The sequence below is a fragment of the Ylistrum balloti genome, unplaced genomic scaffold, assembly GCF_031769215.1.
Source record: "Ylistrum balloti isolate Yb309-2 unplaced genomic scaffold, AGI_CSIRO_Ybal_v1 Utg369626, whole genome shotgun sequence".
Lineage (NCBI taxonomy): Eukaryota > Metazoa > Mollusca > Bivalvia > Pectinida > Pectinidae > Ylistrum > Ylistrum balloti.
In genome coordinates this window covers 344,652-361,399 of record NW_026781894.1, presented here as the reverse complement: position 1 = coordinate 361,399, position 16,748 = coordinate 344,652, and the positions used below count along the sequence as shown (strand labels likewise).

General features: G+C 35.5%; 1 protein-coding gene across 1 annotated transcript; it reads right to left on the bottom strand.

The window, feature by feature from the left end:
- Nucleotides 1-12,805: 12,805 nt before the first annotated feature.
- LOC132551243 (regucalcin-like) lies at nucleotides 12,806-15,798 on the bottom strand. Its single transcript, XM_060215360.1, has 5 exons — nucleotides 15,642-15,798; nucleotides 14,760-14,942; nucleotides 14,072-14,299; nucleotides 13,558-13,704; nucleotides 12,806-13,029 (listed from the first exon to the last, which is right to left on the bottom strand). The coding sequence occupies exons 1-5, from the start codon at nucleotides 15,796-15,798 to the stop codon at nucleotides 12,806-12,808; spliced, it is 939 nt and encodes a 312-aa protein (XP_060071343.1).
- Nucleotides 15,799-16,748: the final 950 nt, after the last annotated feature.

The window sequence follows — 16,748 nt, the reverse complement described above, 5'->3', positions numbered from 1 at the left end:
AGCATGTCAAGTTTGAATTCATTCAAATAGTGTCACTATTTAGAATATACACATGTTCTTGACATTCTAATGAAGTTATAGAACCTATGAAAATCATAGAATTCATTGAATTATGTAACTAATGCGCCTTCTTATCTTGATCATCACATTTTTCGATCACTTATCTTATTTTCTTGTGTTTCAAAACCAGTTAAGTAACATTGACGAGTCCTAGGCGAAACAAAATGCAAAATGGCACTACTATATTGCATTCTAAATAGATTCATGTGTGTGTCTTTTGTACAATATTTGATTAACTTCTCTTCATAAAGCTATACAAGATATTAAAAGATTTTAACACTGACCTTGACCTTAACATTAGACTTAACGATATTGCCATACAATCAGGCGAGGTTGAGTTTCATGGTTTCAATTTAGTCGCTCGAACAAAAAAAATCATGAATGAATATAATTGACGTTAAACTACGAGATGATTAAATACTTCAACATTCTGTCTCCCTTAATTACAATAGAGACATGACTGTACTTCAATTTTCATAGTTGGTGACTTTAGGTTTGAGGTAAAAACCTTATGGAACTCGAAACCAAGGACACAATAGGCTATTCTATATCGACCGCTTTCTCGATCTTTTTTACTGCGAAAGTAACAGGGACAGCTTTGTACTTTGATAAGGTTAATATTTGAAGATGTTTTAATTCCCCTATTGCAAAATACAGATATAAATGTAACTCTGGGTGACTGTATGTTCCAAGCAGATATTCATAGATAGTTCCTGCTTAGGAGGGAAAATGTATTCTAGATCAATAAATACCGGTTGATAAAATTTTTGCCCACTATATATATATTAGACCTTGCAGACTTCAGTTCAAGATTGGGATATCAATAAACCCCGCAACAACACACTGAGGACGATCTAAATGATCTGAACAACCACAAGGCTGCATCGATATACAAGAAATTCCAGTGCCTTTATCATAATATTCTCAAGGCCAACGCTAGGGTGATAGTCTATAACGTTCTAGTTTCCAGAAGGAAGTAGCAGATAAACTTTGAGTGAAGAATCAGTGAGGGGTCGTAAACGCTAAAGAGAGTGCTTAGTGGGTCTAGTGGGTCTCTTATAGATATATATTTTTATTTCAAACAAAGCATTATTTTACTTCTCGGTTCGTTAACATCTAAACAAGATTAATATTCTGTTCTTTACCTTGCGACTCGCTTTTACTGCCTAAAACCATTCATTTTCCTTATCTTTTTATCACTTTAGAGAATAAGTTTTCATTAATTTAAAGCAATATCAATCACAGAGTTCGTTTCTTCATTTTAACTGCCTGCCAACTTTATTTTTCACATTCCATAAGTCTCCTCGAAACTCCTTTTGTTCACGGGTTGAAATTTATATTCAATCGTTTGAACCATCTAAATGTTATCACTTGGAACATCGAGGTTTCATCATCTGATACAGTTGTAGTAACGTGCAACGCACCAAAACCTTCATTCGTACATTGTGCAAACATACACGTAGCTGATATTACGGATTGAACACTAAACGTTATGGTTAAATAGCGATCACGGGTGTTTAAAAATTGATCGGTTATTACTAAAATAATTTTAATGCAACAATTTTCGAATTAACACCGAACCTTGCTTAATTAGTGTTTCTTTCGTATAGTTTCACCCCTCAGGGAATGGGGAACGGTGTGCCTTTGCCAACACAAATTACGGGTATACGGGTATGTATGTGACGTGTCCAGATCTATGACGTAATGAGATTTCAGACGATTCATTGCCGAGACAAAACATCATGTGTCCCTTTTGTCATTCTAATGAAGTCATATACCAGGTGTGTTGAGGATTCTACTATATGAAACCTATATGCGAATACATCACGAATGACCGGAAATGAATGCTGATACCTACAACTGATTTATATCAAGGATCCAAATCTTGCTCTCTCGTTACTACCCTCAATGAAAGTCTAGACATTCGGTCAGTTGGGTAATTATCTTGAATGACGTCATCAATATGGCGAGACTGTATTCTACACTCCTGGCACGCTCCAATCACAATATTTCTCATCTATGCTTAAACAAGGTTATTGCTTTTTGAAATTAAGATTTATTTTAAGGGTAACGTTCTTCCAAAATTTAATTGAGAGTGTGGATTTTAATGATTTTACATCTAGAAATACCCAATGTTGACCCGAGAGTAAAGTACAAGGATAGCATTACAGAATAATACATTGGATGGCCGGCTATGTAGGCTTATTTCAAACCATGAAATTCAATAAAATTATGCATATCATACTCAAGTTCTAACAAACATTAGTGATAGTTTATTGTACTTTACTTTGTATTCATAACATCATCCTGCCCCCCCCCCCTCCCCCATAAATTAAAAGAGAAAGTGAAGAAGTTTGAGTAAATTTTTAATGCTCTTTTGATTATCATCCTCAAAACGTCTCTAATTTTCCTTCAAATTTTCGCCCAAATCAAATATTCATAAATGAACGAAGACTTGTCCTTACCGTTTCTCGATGATTTTTTCACAAATCCAGAACGCTTCATGTACACGATCAACGTGACGATAGGACGTAGTTATGTGTAACATGTCTGTTGAAATAGTCATACATTTTGTACATAAACGGACATATTCGGACCGAGTTTCTGTTTTCGAGTTATGAGCAATAGCTGTCCTTATTAACTCGAATTAATTTGTTTTGTAGCAATTTAGATAATGGCACAAGAAAAACTCGGCAGTATTCTGTTAAAAACAACACAACAATAATAGCTTCTCAGCAAGTGATATTGTGGATCAATCTACTTGGGGAAAATTGTTTAGAAATGTGCAAACAAGATAACTTTTCGCGATAATTAGTTCATTTAGACGCTGGTTCTTTAAAGAGAATTAAAAGATACCATTGTAATGAATTAAAAAAAACTCATGTTAAGGATGTTTAGTCCAGCATGTCTTCCTCATTTTAACATCTCAACAAGAAAAATTATTACGACTGCAAAATGAATTCAAATTGGATAATGAGAAAACAGCGCTAGGGTATTTGTTGAAATCTAAGACGTTAGCGCGGAGATGATCCGTTTTTTAAAACACATCCTCTTTGCTAATCAATATGAACGGACTGATAATTGCTTTTCTTTCATTCATTGTTGTTATTTGGTTGGTAATTTATGCTGGTAATACAAACAACACATTTCCCCAACACAATTTCAAAGGTAAATTAAGTTGGCCAAGCTGTCTGTTATTTGAACTGCTGATCTATATATCAATAAGACCAGCAGGGAACATCTATAACAAATGTATCATCTACCAATTTATTTCACAAAAACGTGACTGATCTGACAGCAGGGAAGTCTGGGTTCTTCATCAGTGACCTTCAAGTCTGGCATGCCTTTAATGTTAAAACGCCAACCTTCATTATCACAGGGAAACATTCGTTATTACCTGTATTGTAGTCGGAGGCTGTAATGATCTCTTGGTCTACTCGATTTAAATGTAGGTTTTTACAGATCATCTTTAGTTCTGTCGTCTGACTAGTACACACGAAGCAGTATGTATGGCAGTGGCATACTTAGCGGCCAATCTGGGGGAATGGGGATCAGAACGGGAGGAAAATGTATGGCTCCTTGGGACAAATTCCGGATAAGCGATTTTCTGAAATATCAAAATGAGGATAGTTTTATATATTACTTCATTTGTTGCTAATGAAAAATATCACATTCTAAAAAAAATCAGAAATAAAACCAGAGAACTTTTTTTTCTTGTAAATCTGACAAATAAAAAACAAAAAAGCCTGATGCAGATTACAAGAGAGAATTTTTTAAAAGGAATAAACAGAATATCTAACTGCATCTTGTGTGCATAATGATTTTGTATCTGAACTGCTGTTTCAAACATAAATCACCAACGCTTTAAGTAATGTATATGTTAATGATTCTCCTTGGGTAAATGCATGTTTTTAAATGTTCGTATCGCGATATCCTTCCGGGTTTTGTAGATATTTTCATCATTTATGTAGCAATTACTTTCAAGGATTTTTTTTTTCAAAGGTAATATTGCAAGTTTGCAGATGTGCGCATCTTTTAAACTTATTTTATAAATTGTCCAGGCATTACGTTATTCACGTGTTGCTATGTAACATGTAGGAATTTGCCCTAGGATATCCGGCAGCATTTACTGTTCAGGTTTGTTTTATCATTGTAACCTGCTGATTATCTGCTTTTGCACTCAGTCCATATACCGCAAATGGTGTGGTATCCACGTGGCTTAACGTTGGCTGGTATACTAATATTCGATATTGCTATACAATGTCAGTGTATATTGTATACGTATTTCCTTAGAACCCTATACAAAGCTGAACTTCCAAACGTTCGGTCCCTGCTCAATAGAAATAAACGAATCACAGTCTGTACACGTATTGATCTAGGTAATTTATATTGGGAAATATAGGCAATGGTACCAATTACGGACGTCTAAAGTCCACTACGGCAATCTGTTCGTATAATCGATTCCAAAAAGACGTCTGATGAAGAAAATCTCATTATAAAAACGGCACTCTATAACTTTGGGATAATGTCCGCCGGGTCCTGCTCTGGAGCCCTTCTTGGCAGCATAAGCTGTACCATTAAGGAAAAACAGCACTGATATATCAATATTTATTTCTTTAAAGTGCAACTCGAGTCTTTTTCTAAAAGCATATGTATTGAGACATTTTACACAAGATTAGTTTAACCGCACTAATCGGGATGGTTGGATATAGTTTTTGCTGTAGATCATAGGTGTAGCATCCGTAACTAATTGTATTTTAACATTAAGAAAATCCTATTTGTTTGTCTGATAAGTTTCAGGTTCTTAAATTACATCATAACGGAATTCAGCACGACATTGCCAGTAATTTCGAATGCGTTCACAGATATTACGATAACCGATAACACAAAAACAAATTAAAGAATTGATAAAAGATCAAACAGCCACGTTTCCGTCATTTCATTTTCGAACTTGGAATGAAAAAAATGATTAAAACATTGTTCATTAGAATTAAGATTATGAACTCTTTAAAACTTCTGTAAATAGTTTTGCCGTTATTAAATACATAAGGCCCATGGTTTTGTTTTTGTCGTATATATGATATGAGAGTATTGGATTGTCTTTTCATATACTTTTAATAGGTTTATTGATCATGACTGTCTCAGTAAATTAAAACAGTAAATCTGTCTCCAGAAAGTTAACATTCCTTATCATTTCATGTTATTTCTACTTTATATCAGGGATTTTTTTTTAAAATGTATTTTGGCATTACCACGTCCTTTTATCTTACAGAATGTTTCCATTTCAACGTGAACCTGCACCAAATCTCATTTATTTGCGTGAAACGGGATGAACGAACACACTGTAAGTAGATAGCAGTAAATATATACAGATTTGTATGCAGATTTGTTCCGAGATATTCAGGTATTGTAGCACAGAGGAAACAGTAGGAGCTACTTAACTTGACAGCAGTCACGTGGCATGACCAGGGCATCTCTTCTCACTCCTGATCAATATCAATAAGTTTCAGGAGTCAAACCCTGTACATCATCCATTAACGACATCAATCTCACGCTGTTTAATATCCCAACAGGTCACAACATCCACGCTGGTTACAAGTCGCTGCTGTATTCCACCTTCCCTATCCATGTAAACAACACTGTTTAAATTAACTGGAGCATCATATACCTCACAGCCCTTTATGTATCCTACAGCAATATCCTGACTGTCAACTGCAGGGCGGTTTGTACTGGTGTTCGTCATTCTAAATAGAAGTGTCTTGATCAACACGCAAAAGTGGATATTTATGTTTGTTTTCACCTTGAAATTTTACTTCTTCTCAGCGATTATATATTTGTTTTCCTCAAAGAAGAAATGAAAATAAGAATAATTTAACGACTTCTAATACCATTGATTGGGAAGATAGTTTTTAATCACAAGGAAGAAAAAGGGAAATGATAATAGCATGGTTTCCAAGGAAACACTGATGTTTGTAAAATTATAATAGGAAAACTGTACAATCTCCTCGCTGTTACACAAATTTTCCTTTCGAAACATTTTATCTGAAATGAAATATCATTTTTACCTAATTGGTACCTGCTAAGTTACACAATTATCTATGACTTTAGAGATTCTTTAAAATCGATCTCATATCAAGCAAGTGAGGAGAGATATATGTATACAAATACCATTATTTTGCATTTAAGCTAAAGGCTCCTAAAATTATCAATAGACATTGAAATATTTAGAGAAAATATAAACGAGATTACGAAGTCTAAACACCTTACACATCATAGGTTTATATAACTGCCACTTTATGAAGTCTGCCAGACACTGGATCCATAATGTATCAAGTCTTTAATAAACTCTTATATCTTAGTTCTAAGTATTAGAGAAGTCTACTTTGAAAGACATGATACCGCTAGAAATCTTCAGTCAGTGATACTAACATAAGAAAACAAGACTAGGTGTTCCAAAAGCGCAAGTTGTATAATTAATTGACGATAACTACCATGTAAATTAAGGTCAATCCAAATAATGCTACGTTTTCAAAATGAGAATCGGTTTTATAATCTCGAAATTCCTTTACATGCTGGTCCCATACTTATGTTATTTAAGTAGAATAACATGGTTTCTTTACAGTACGTTATATAATATAGACCCCACAATTAAGTATTGAAATGAACAGCTAAGAAACAGGTGTGATTGCTATATATAGATAAGTAATTTTTTTAACCCACGTGCCACGTGCTAAAATGAACAACTATCCCTTGATCTAACCTTGTTAATTAGTGTTCTTCCGCCGTAAGAAATGTAATGTTTTCAACAAACATCTCATCTGATCGACATTCAACGACCCACGATATTAAAGGGACATAACTCTCGGCAGAAGGGTTTGATTGATAGCAATGGATAGGTCATGCAAGAATGCTCTAAAATCATCCTTCGTTTATGGTCCGTCGTTCGTCCATAAACATTTCTGATTATCGCTATTTCTTGCCTGCACTTCATGGATATTTCTCAAACTTCATGTGGGTGTTCCATTTTGTCCTTAGTTGTGACCATCGAATTTCGAGTCTGATCGGTGGGAACAATTGCTGCTATTGAACTGGATGGATATCCTCAAACTTCATATGTATGTTTCCCATTTTCCTGAGCTGAGTTACATTTATTTTATTTGAAACTGATCAGTGAAACAAGGTAACATGCGGCTATCTTGGATTTTAAGCTTAAAAGTTCAGGAAAAACATTTCTCAAACTAAAAACGCGGGTTCTCTTCGTCCAAGGTTGTATCCATTTTAATTATCTGCTCAAGGCAGCAAAATGGTTAACCAGAGACATCGTTTTAAGATTTGATATGTCGAATTCCCTTGTCATCAAATGATTAAGAGCATGGAAAAGTCGAGGAAAGGTCAGTCGTGCATAAAACCTAGGAAACAAATCCCTCTTAAATAATATATATTTTATTATACCGTATTAACAAATCCCTCTTTGATCACTGACGACAGTTGAAGTTAATTGTCTCTAATTGTCATTCGTTTTAGATCAAAAGATCAAGACGATAAGTGAAAAGAAGGGGAAAGTGAAAAAATATCAGTTTTGTATAAAACCAACAAAGGTTCCTCTGGAATCTCTCATAACAATTGAGGTGTGATGTCGCTTTATCTTGTTAGATCCTCCTAGGACGTTAAAGGTAGGGTATCCCTCTTATCAAATGATTAAGTTGGTAAGTGGAAAGAAGGAAAAAGTAGAGAAAGGATCAATCTTGTTTAGATTAAAGTAGGTCATTGACTTGTAGGTGCCAATATTCCTCTGTTTCTATCTTGCCATGTGCGGTTAGGGAAAATAAATATATTTGAGGGACCACAACAGTATAGCCGACATATCCTCATCCTGGATCTTTGATGTGTGGCCAGACGATCTCTTCTTCGGGCGGTATGTGCTGGTCTGTAATGTTTTTGCTGTAACTATTAGCAACATATTAAGCTTTAATTGCTTTAGATGTCACGAGAGGATGTAATTCAGTGACGTAACCACCAGATATTACAAGACGATCCCGCATCAAAATGGCTGGTTGTTGACGGGTCATTAAATCCAGCAAACAGAACAAACAAATCATTCTCTGACACATTATTTCTTAAAACTGCGATTTAAGATATTTGTGGTACCCTAAGCGACGATAAACTCACCAATCACAAATGCATATGATTCAACCCTCTCCTGAGATTCTGGATCCCCCTGGGGCGGTTGTGTTTCTCATGAAGCTGAGAAAGGACAGGTCTCTGCTAATTATGTTGTGTCCATAACGAAGACACCTAACCGCGATTGCTGTAAACGACATTTAATGAGATTCTCTTATTTCATATAGTAATATAGCAATCAGCTACTGCAAGGAGATCTCGCATCGCACCGAAATGACCCTGGTTGTTGATGGGAGTTAAATCCAACTTACAGATACATAATTCTTCGGACAAAACCCACTTTTGAACTGTCACATGTACTGTTGTTCACTTTAGGCAAACTAATTTATGGTTAAGATGTAAAGTGCAGCTACAATGACACTCCAGATTTTCAGATGCTGCATATCAGACACCTGAATAAAACTTAATACAGTGATAGGCCCCCTTAGTGTAGATGTAAGAGGTTGACAGACATGTGATATCTTGTAAAATGATCCTATTTCGACACACAAAGTAACGATGATAAGTATTGATAGATTATTCTATATAACCTTCAAAGAAAAAAGATCGACTGATGTTCCAATATATCCCGGAAAACCGCCTCTCTTTGCGCAATCTTCAGTAAACCTTTTATCGCATCGGGCATACGAACCGTACTTGATATTTTCATGAACTGTTTTCCCTAGACATGTACCTACAAGATTTCTGAAAAAAAATCTTACTTTTTTGTAGACCTAACGATTCTAGTTACCTCTATGCAATTGGTGCATGTATAGTGCTTAAATGAAATGGTCGAAATTGGGCCGATTGCAAAACAAAAGCATCGTCTTTAATTTCTTTGTGGCGCCAGTGTTTTTTTTCCGGAAATCAACATATCTGTGCACGGGAAAGAAACTAATTTGGACAAAGGATGTTTTGTCTTTGTTACATTTCTGTGTACTAAATGCGCCATGCCTTCAGTTGAAATAGGAACAGGGACCGGGAGAACGAAATCATTGATTTTAATCCGATATAGGTAGGAATTGCATGCAATGAATTGGTTGGTCACTGATAAATAATGAATTTCCGCAATGCAATTGTAATAGTGTCCATTCAAATGTTTAATAATACCGATAAGCATCATTAAGATTTGGAATTAGGCTTAGTTGGTTGAGAGTCAACAATGCGGCCAGATTGACGTTTCGTCAAGCTTGAAGGTATTTTACCAATAGTAGTACTGATTACTGTTCGGTGTAGCGCCACCTGCCGGTCACGAAAGTGATTGAAATTTGTAAAACGCGGAGCCTCGTGAAGGGGCAATAATGACTGCTAGTAATACATTTAAGACGTAGTCAATTAAGTGGTGTTTAATAGTGTCTTTATATTTGTAATAATACCGCATTGTCATCACAATACAAAATATTCATGATGAGAAATCTCGAGATTACAGATTCATCACAATCTATGGATATATATGTTAATGTTCAGTATTGGCCTACCTTTCAGGCTTACAAAATAAAACACAGAAACAATGTTTGACTTTATCTAGCAACAAATGTGAAATTAATTTTAATGAGTCCTTCTTTATTCTTAAGCTCGATATATTTATGAAGTGGTTGAGAGGGAAGGGGGTTGTTTGGTAAGCTGTCATAACGATTTGTATCTATTAGTCAATCAATGTCAAGAACGGTCATTAACGAAGATTTCCGGTCCAGGTCAAAAGCACGTGTTGATATTCGGTCACTCTTAGCGGTAGAGTAAACATGTCTATCATTAATCGTGTATATTTCACTGCTTATTCCATGACCGAAAGGAAAAACATATCTCGGACGTACATGTATTACTCATGGAGGATGATATTAATGCTTATGATTGGAAAGGTATTTTAAAAAGCCGAACAATTTGTTTAATATTGTTTAAATATACAGTATTGTTTGTTTGAACTATCTATTTTAGGGAAATATTTCTCATTTTGTATGGAGATAGATAAATCATATTTCCTTGATTCACGAAAGTTAATAAAAACTGCTATAAATAATACGACATAAAAATCGATCTGTCGTGACTAAAATAATATCAACTTACCTTTTTCTTAACGTTATCATAAATAATCTTTCTGTCCTTATTTGAATGTTTTGTTTGAATTTTGTAGCAAAAGGCGTGTACATTTTCCAATTAATAACACGAATAATTTTATTGGGTTATATAAAGGAGTCGTGACTAACTCTACACTACGTGTTCAGTAAAAATGCCCCAGGCACGTGAGGAATAATAATCACGGGTGATGGTAGGTGTTATTTCTAGGGTAGTGGTATATTAGATATTGCTTCTTTGATGAGTAAATAGTTGACTTAAGCGGCATCTATCAAATGTCTAGAGGCTTGAGTTCGGTTTAATTATGTTTCTAGAGACCATTCCTCAATGCTACACAACAGCTGATTTATGTTGAGATGTATTTTGGCTGATAATTAGCAGATTTTCTGAAGGTCGTTATAGTTTGTTAGGGGTTTCCTCCGGCAACAGTGGTGTAGTGCTGATAACACCATGGCTTAATTACGGACATCACAGCAAGCTTTTGTCAGCATATGTCAATTTTAAACGGCATTTGCAATAATATTGAAATATACTTTTTTTTTAAAATTAGGAGACATTAGAACTCCCAGAACGGGCGGTCTTACAGTTGACTATTCTGCGAATAGCCGTGACCTTTCAGCAAATATAGCATTCAGACAAACCTTTGGCGTAATCCGAACCATCAATGGTGCCTCCGAGCGACGGATATAGTAGAATCGTTCTTAATACTTAATGATATACGAATATGTGAGTTAGAAGCTGTGAAATTGACCAAGAAACTGTCAGAAACCGTCGGGTTTCCTTGCCTCTATAAAAATAATGGTTATTTGTTATTCCATAAAACGAAGGGACGCATTTGACCATAAAACCTTAAGACGCAAACGTATTGAAATTTTTATGATAATGTTTATGACATACGAAAGGTTCCGAGCATCATTCAATAGGTAAAAAGCGTCGACTCCCCTAAAGCTGACGTTTACCGTTTCATTACTTCCGTTTCATCATATTCTCCATGTAATTCGGATTGTATGTTAAGTTTAAATAAGCAAGAGAAGATACGAATATCAGTTACCTTTTCATGTCAAAGTAATTAATTGTACATTCGAGATTCGGGAGCTTTTATTTATTTATTATCGTTTTTATTAATTATTATTTTTCATTTTTTTAAACACATCTCTGACAAGGTATTGTTTTAGTCGTGACAGAAAAGTTAAGTTTGGGTTTATGTTGCTTTCATACCAAATAAGGAAAACAACTGGGTTTATTTTATTTATAACACAGCAAAATCAATGCTTTGGGCTCCGTCTCACAGGCAAAGATGTGTCTACAAGGCATCAGGTGTTCTTCAGTAACATGCAAGCGAGGAATGGAAGGTTATGCCTAATTAAATTTGAGCAGCCGCTGAACATATAGGAATGAGACTTTATCTAAAAAATTCTGGGTTCAGGTGCCTGAAATATGTGTCCAATTTAAGGAAACCAATAATATGCCTCTTTGAACAGGAGATATGACTAAATGTTGACTTTGGTCAGGTAAGAATAGAAATCATCTATTGAACATTGGGAATTCATTACGAATGTAATGCAACAATGAAAACCTTTTATCTAACTTGATGTCATGCGTTTCTTAGTGGTTGGGTGACGCAGTGGTAACGCATTCGCCTTTCACGAAGACGTCTGAGGTTCGATTCCAAGGAGGCATGGGGTTATGTATATACATATATAGAATTAAATTAGTATGCAAAACTACTACTACATCGCCTGACATAGAACTCAGAACTCATCGGGTAGCTATCCAGAATGACAGTTTATGTGAAAACACCTTTATTTTACAGGACGAATGAAACTTTGTACCTTCTGATGACTATAACTGTTTTCGATTTTTTTTCCAAAAACTATTTTGGATGAAGTCAATACTTCATGAAAATGATTTCAATTTCTATTCTTAAAGGGGATTGTTCTTAAAATGAACATTGTGTTATGTTCAAAGAAATAAATAAAGAAAGAAAAATAAATAAAGAAAGAAAATAAAGAAAGAAAGAAAATAAAAATCCATAAATGTGCAAAAAATAACTGAAAATCAGACACTGCAGATAACCCGTCTAATATTATTACTGATATAACTGAGACATTACTACGTCTGTATTTATCAACGACAAATTTATATAATATAAACGCCTTGATATGTATAATGAATTTGCTTGGTCAGACAAAGAGGCTTGTAAACTACATTTTTTTTGTGTTCTACAAACATTACAAAGATACATGTACACGATAAAACTCATTGCGATGATTTAATTCAGGTCCTTTAAATCTTCTGTGTATATTTTAAAAAGGAATACTCGTGTTCATATCACCTCTAGGAAATGTATATTGTACAAATATCCGCCGCTGCAATGACGTTCTACCATATTCTTTAACTAAAACAAATGATCTGTTTGAAAGTTTTGTTCGTGTACTGAAAACTAATACAGATAGTACAGTTTTACACCATTATGCAAAGTAACGAATATTTTTATCCATGCGTGTCGACTTCACAATCGACCTTTGATATCACCCTGATATACGTTGGCGGGACGACCTTTCACCCCAAGTCCTGTGACCTTGAACACTGATCCTAATGATGGATATTGTTGGAGTTCCTGTTCTGTAGCTGCAAACGGCGCAGTAGTGATATACAACTCGTCCAAATTTTTCCCGCCAAAACAACAGGAAGTTGTAATTGGTGCAGGGATATTTACTTCCGTTAATTTTGTTCCTAATGAAACAACACAAGATAGTTTAGGTACATTCTCTTGGAAAGTGTTACATAATTTACATAACTGGCCAACATCGTTAGAATGTTATTGTCAATCTAGTTAAGTAATGAGGTTTAGAAAAGTCCGTTCCTTGAGGAAGAATTATTTTGTTCACTGGTATCTAAATCCATCAAGTACATTTAATACTACATAACAGGAATAATTCATGGATAGTTATGAATGTTGTTGTCAGGAGAGGGCCTAATTAGTTTCTAGAACTTGTGCCCAATCCCCTTTGATTGTTTCTTTTTAAATCAATTGAATATGTTTGAACGACTACACAGTCCCCTTCGTCAGACAAATGACCAGTATGGAGCGTACCAGTCGTAACGTACGTAGTGTACGTGGTTTTCAGGAACCGACCAACTTTTATGGCTGTACTATAATCATATAATCTTATGCACACTCATGTCGAGATGGCAAACAGATTATAGACCAAAATACACAAGATAGTAACAATGCACTATCGATTCACCCTTATGTCTTACCTGTGGCAGGATCAAAGCAGATGACCTTTCCAACTCCAAAACAGGCGACCCAGAGGTGTCCCTCTGTGTCAATGGTCATTCCGTCCGGCCAACCCATTGTTGCCTTTTCCGGAAATGTTTCGAAGGTGATAGCGTCACGCCTATCACCTGTAAGGTCAAAAGCAAGGTGTATGTGCATGTAAACATGCCTGATAAATAATTCATGAATTTATGTCATGATGATGTATGTGTGTGCAAGTATGTGCCTGATTTCTATATCGAGTATTGATGGCTCTGAGTGTGCATATAAATGTGTATGAGTGTATGTCATATTTAGTGTATTTGTCTACAGCCTTTGTAAAAATAAATTGCAAAAATAAAACAATTACAAAAAAGCATGCATAAAATACCCACAGAATATATAATTACGACAAATAAGTAATTATCATGTAAATGTATGCAACTTGCCTCATTTTTATGGAAATATGATGTTAAAAACAAGCATAAGTATGGAATTTTTAACTCCAATACATACTTATTTCACCGGATTCCACGTCATAAGTAAATGCCTCCACCTTCCTGGTTCCTGTGTCTATATAGAACATCACTCGTTCGTCAGATGACCATGCAAGCCCGTTAGATACCGTGATCCCACTAAAATGTTTGGAAAGTGCCCCTGTTTTGTCCAGGCTGTAAAGACTGCCGACGTTTTGCTCGAAGACCGGTATGCCGTTGTTATAACTAATCTTACTACCCATAGTCCCTATATTTGAAAACAAAGTATGTTGATGTCATTTATACATTTATTTCCCACCGTAAAAAAAGAAAAGTTGAAATTGACAAATACATCTTATAGATATTGTTTGCATTGCTGAATAATTGAGCGTTCCAGCGTAACGTAGAACCTGAGATACTTGAATATTTTTTCTTGTGTTTTCTTCATGTTATATATTTACAAACTTTTCCTTGCTCATAATTTGCAAGATAGCTTGTATTTGAGATACTTTGGATGTTTCATGAAAGAGAGAACTTGCACCATAAAGTCGTTTCGTCCTTCAAGAAGTCGTTAGTGATGCTAAGGGCCGAAATTGTTGAATCGTAAGAGACGTCTGAGGAAAATCAGAATTGGTCGACATAAATGTCGGATTCTTCATGACAAGGGTCACTCTTAACTTACCTGCTTAGCACCTTGTAGCTGGTCAGTTTTAACTTCCGAATCTTACCTGTCCAAAACCTTCCTGCTGGATCACATTTGCCATCATTAAACCGGTCATCCAAACCTGTTGAACTGACTTCCTGAAGCTTTGTGGTAACTCCAGTGTTCCATTCAAAGTGCGAGATGGTCCGACCTACTCCGGCCAGGTAGCCTCCATTCTGAAAAGGTACCACCGATCCCACTGTGTCGCCTTCCGAGAAGAACAAAAAATCTTAATTAGTTGTTGGTCAAACAAGCTCTGAATTTATTTAATTGTAAAAAAAAATTAAGAAATATTTTCATGTCAACATAACATTAATCAAAACTCAAGTAAAACTAAGGAAAACTATGTCCAAAAGAAAGATGTACTCGGAGACTCCTGAATAAGACCAGGTGTTCCGGAAGTGTAAGTGTCGTCTGTTTCATCGATGACACCCGCCATGTAAACTTTGCCCAATCCATGCAAGAAATGTCAAGTTCTCAAGTGAGAACATGGTGTATATCAATGGAACAAACAGACAATTTAACAAGTATCAAACACATCAGGCTACAGACGCACACTTTCACTACCGTAAAACTTCCCTAATACTTCATCAACATTACGAGTTTGTCCATCAGCTGACGATTTCTTGTACGAAAATCGTGATAATGGGAATAGGTCCTTGAATATCGAATAAATGCGATATATAAACACCATTGGCTTGGGATGAGGGTATGTTGCTATCCAGAAATAGTGAAATTGAGATCATCACGTTTGTCATACAGTATCCATATCGTTTTCGTTGTAGGAAAAGATCGAGATATGCGGCTGATGTAGAAGAGACCGATTGAAAACTATTCTTCACAGGTTACATATGTAGCGTGCGCTTTTAAGTATGAAAGGTGTAGGCTAAATGTTGTATGACATCACCTAGCTGTACAGAGGAAACGTCTTTTGTGAGCGAGTTCCATCTGTACACTTTGCATTCCAAGCTGTCCACAAATAGCAGTGTTTGTGTATCTTCCTCCCAGTGGGGCCCCTCTCCGAGCTGGGATGTCACGTTAGGTATGGCAACTGATACAGACATTCCAATATCTTGTCTGAAACGGAACATTTCAGAATGACTCTTGCATGACAGAGATGACAAAATAAGCGAGTCAAAATATGTAAATTAAACAGCAACGAGGGCCTGTACTGACACCATGCATATAGATCTTAAATGAGTTTTCTTTTCATAAACCACACATAAAATGAAAGCCAATATTTAAGATACTTTCTATCACAAAGCAATGTGCCAAAAATTCGTCCTCTCCAGCCTGCATAATAAAGCTAACACTTACCCGACGTTTACAACACTAACATATCGTATCGACAGACAAATGTAAATAGCGACCCTGTAAACAGTTATCAGTGTCATCGGTTCCTGTATGTATGCATGCCATGCATAAAGCGCTGTATTAGATGTTTGATAATGTGGCAGCGTAGATATGTTGAACGGGACGTTGCTGAAGTATATAGTTTCTGAGTCTCATAAGGTCAAGGACTGTTCCCACAGGCAAAGTATCCAGATTTAAAGTACTTTGATAACTGAAATAGCATTGTAAAGCAACATCAAGAAAAGGGAGACAAATGGTCCAATTGTTTTAATATTATGCCCGATAATTACTAGCCAAACAGCCTAGTTAGATTTCATCAATACTACCGTTTATTGGTACATTGGACTAATGACGCTCGATTGTTATAAAGATATATAAGGTTCATAAGGCTAATGACGATATTCTGGTGATCGATGTATAGACGTATTTAGTATTATAATTAAATAAACGAAGATGACAACACATCACATCAGTACCTCTTTATCATTTCCATGATCTCTTATTTCATTTTTCTTTACATAGCATCAGTAGTAACATGAAACACGTAATTGAAGCTGGATATGGCCTTGCATTGCGTAACTGACAAACAATAATTTCATCTACACAACCTGTTGAGTACCATTACTAGTATATACTGATAATAACGGTGTCTAAGGCCTTG

Coding starts and splice junctions, on each gene's coding strand:
- LOC132551243 (XM_060215360.1), bottom strand. CDS start 15,798: ATGTCTGTATCAGTTGCCATACCTAACGTGACATCCCAGCTCGGAGAG. Junction 14,943..15,641: donor CGTTTCCTCTGTACAGCTAG/GTGATGTCATAC, acceptor TCTTCTCGGAAG/GCGACACAGTGGGATCGGTG. Junction 13,030..13,557: donor CTGCTTTGATCCTGCCACAG/GTAAGACATAAG, acceptor TTGTTTCATTAG/GAACAAAATTAACGGAAGTA.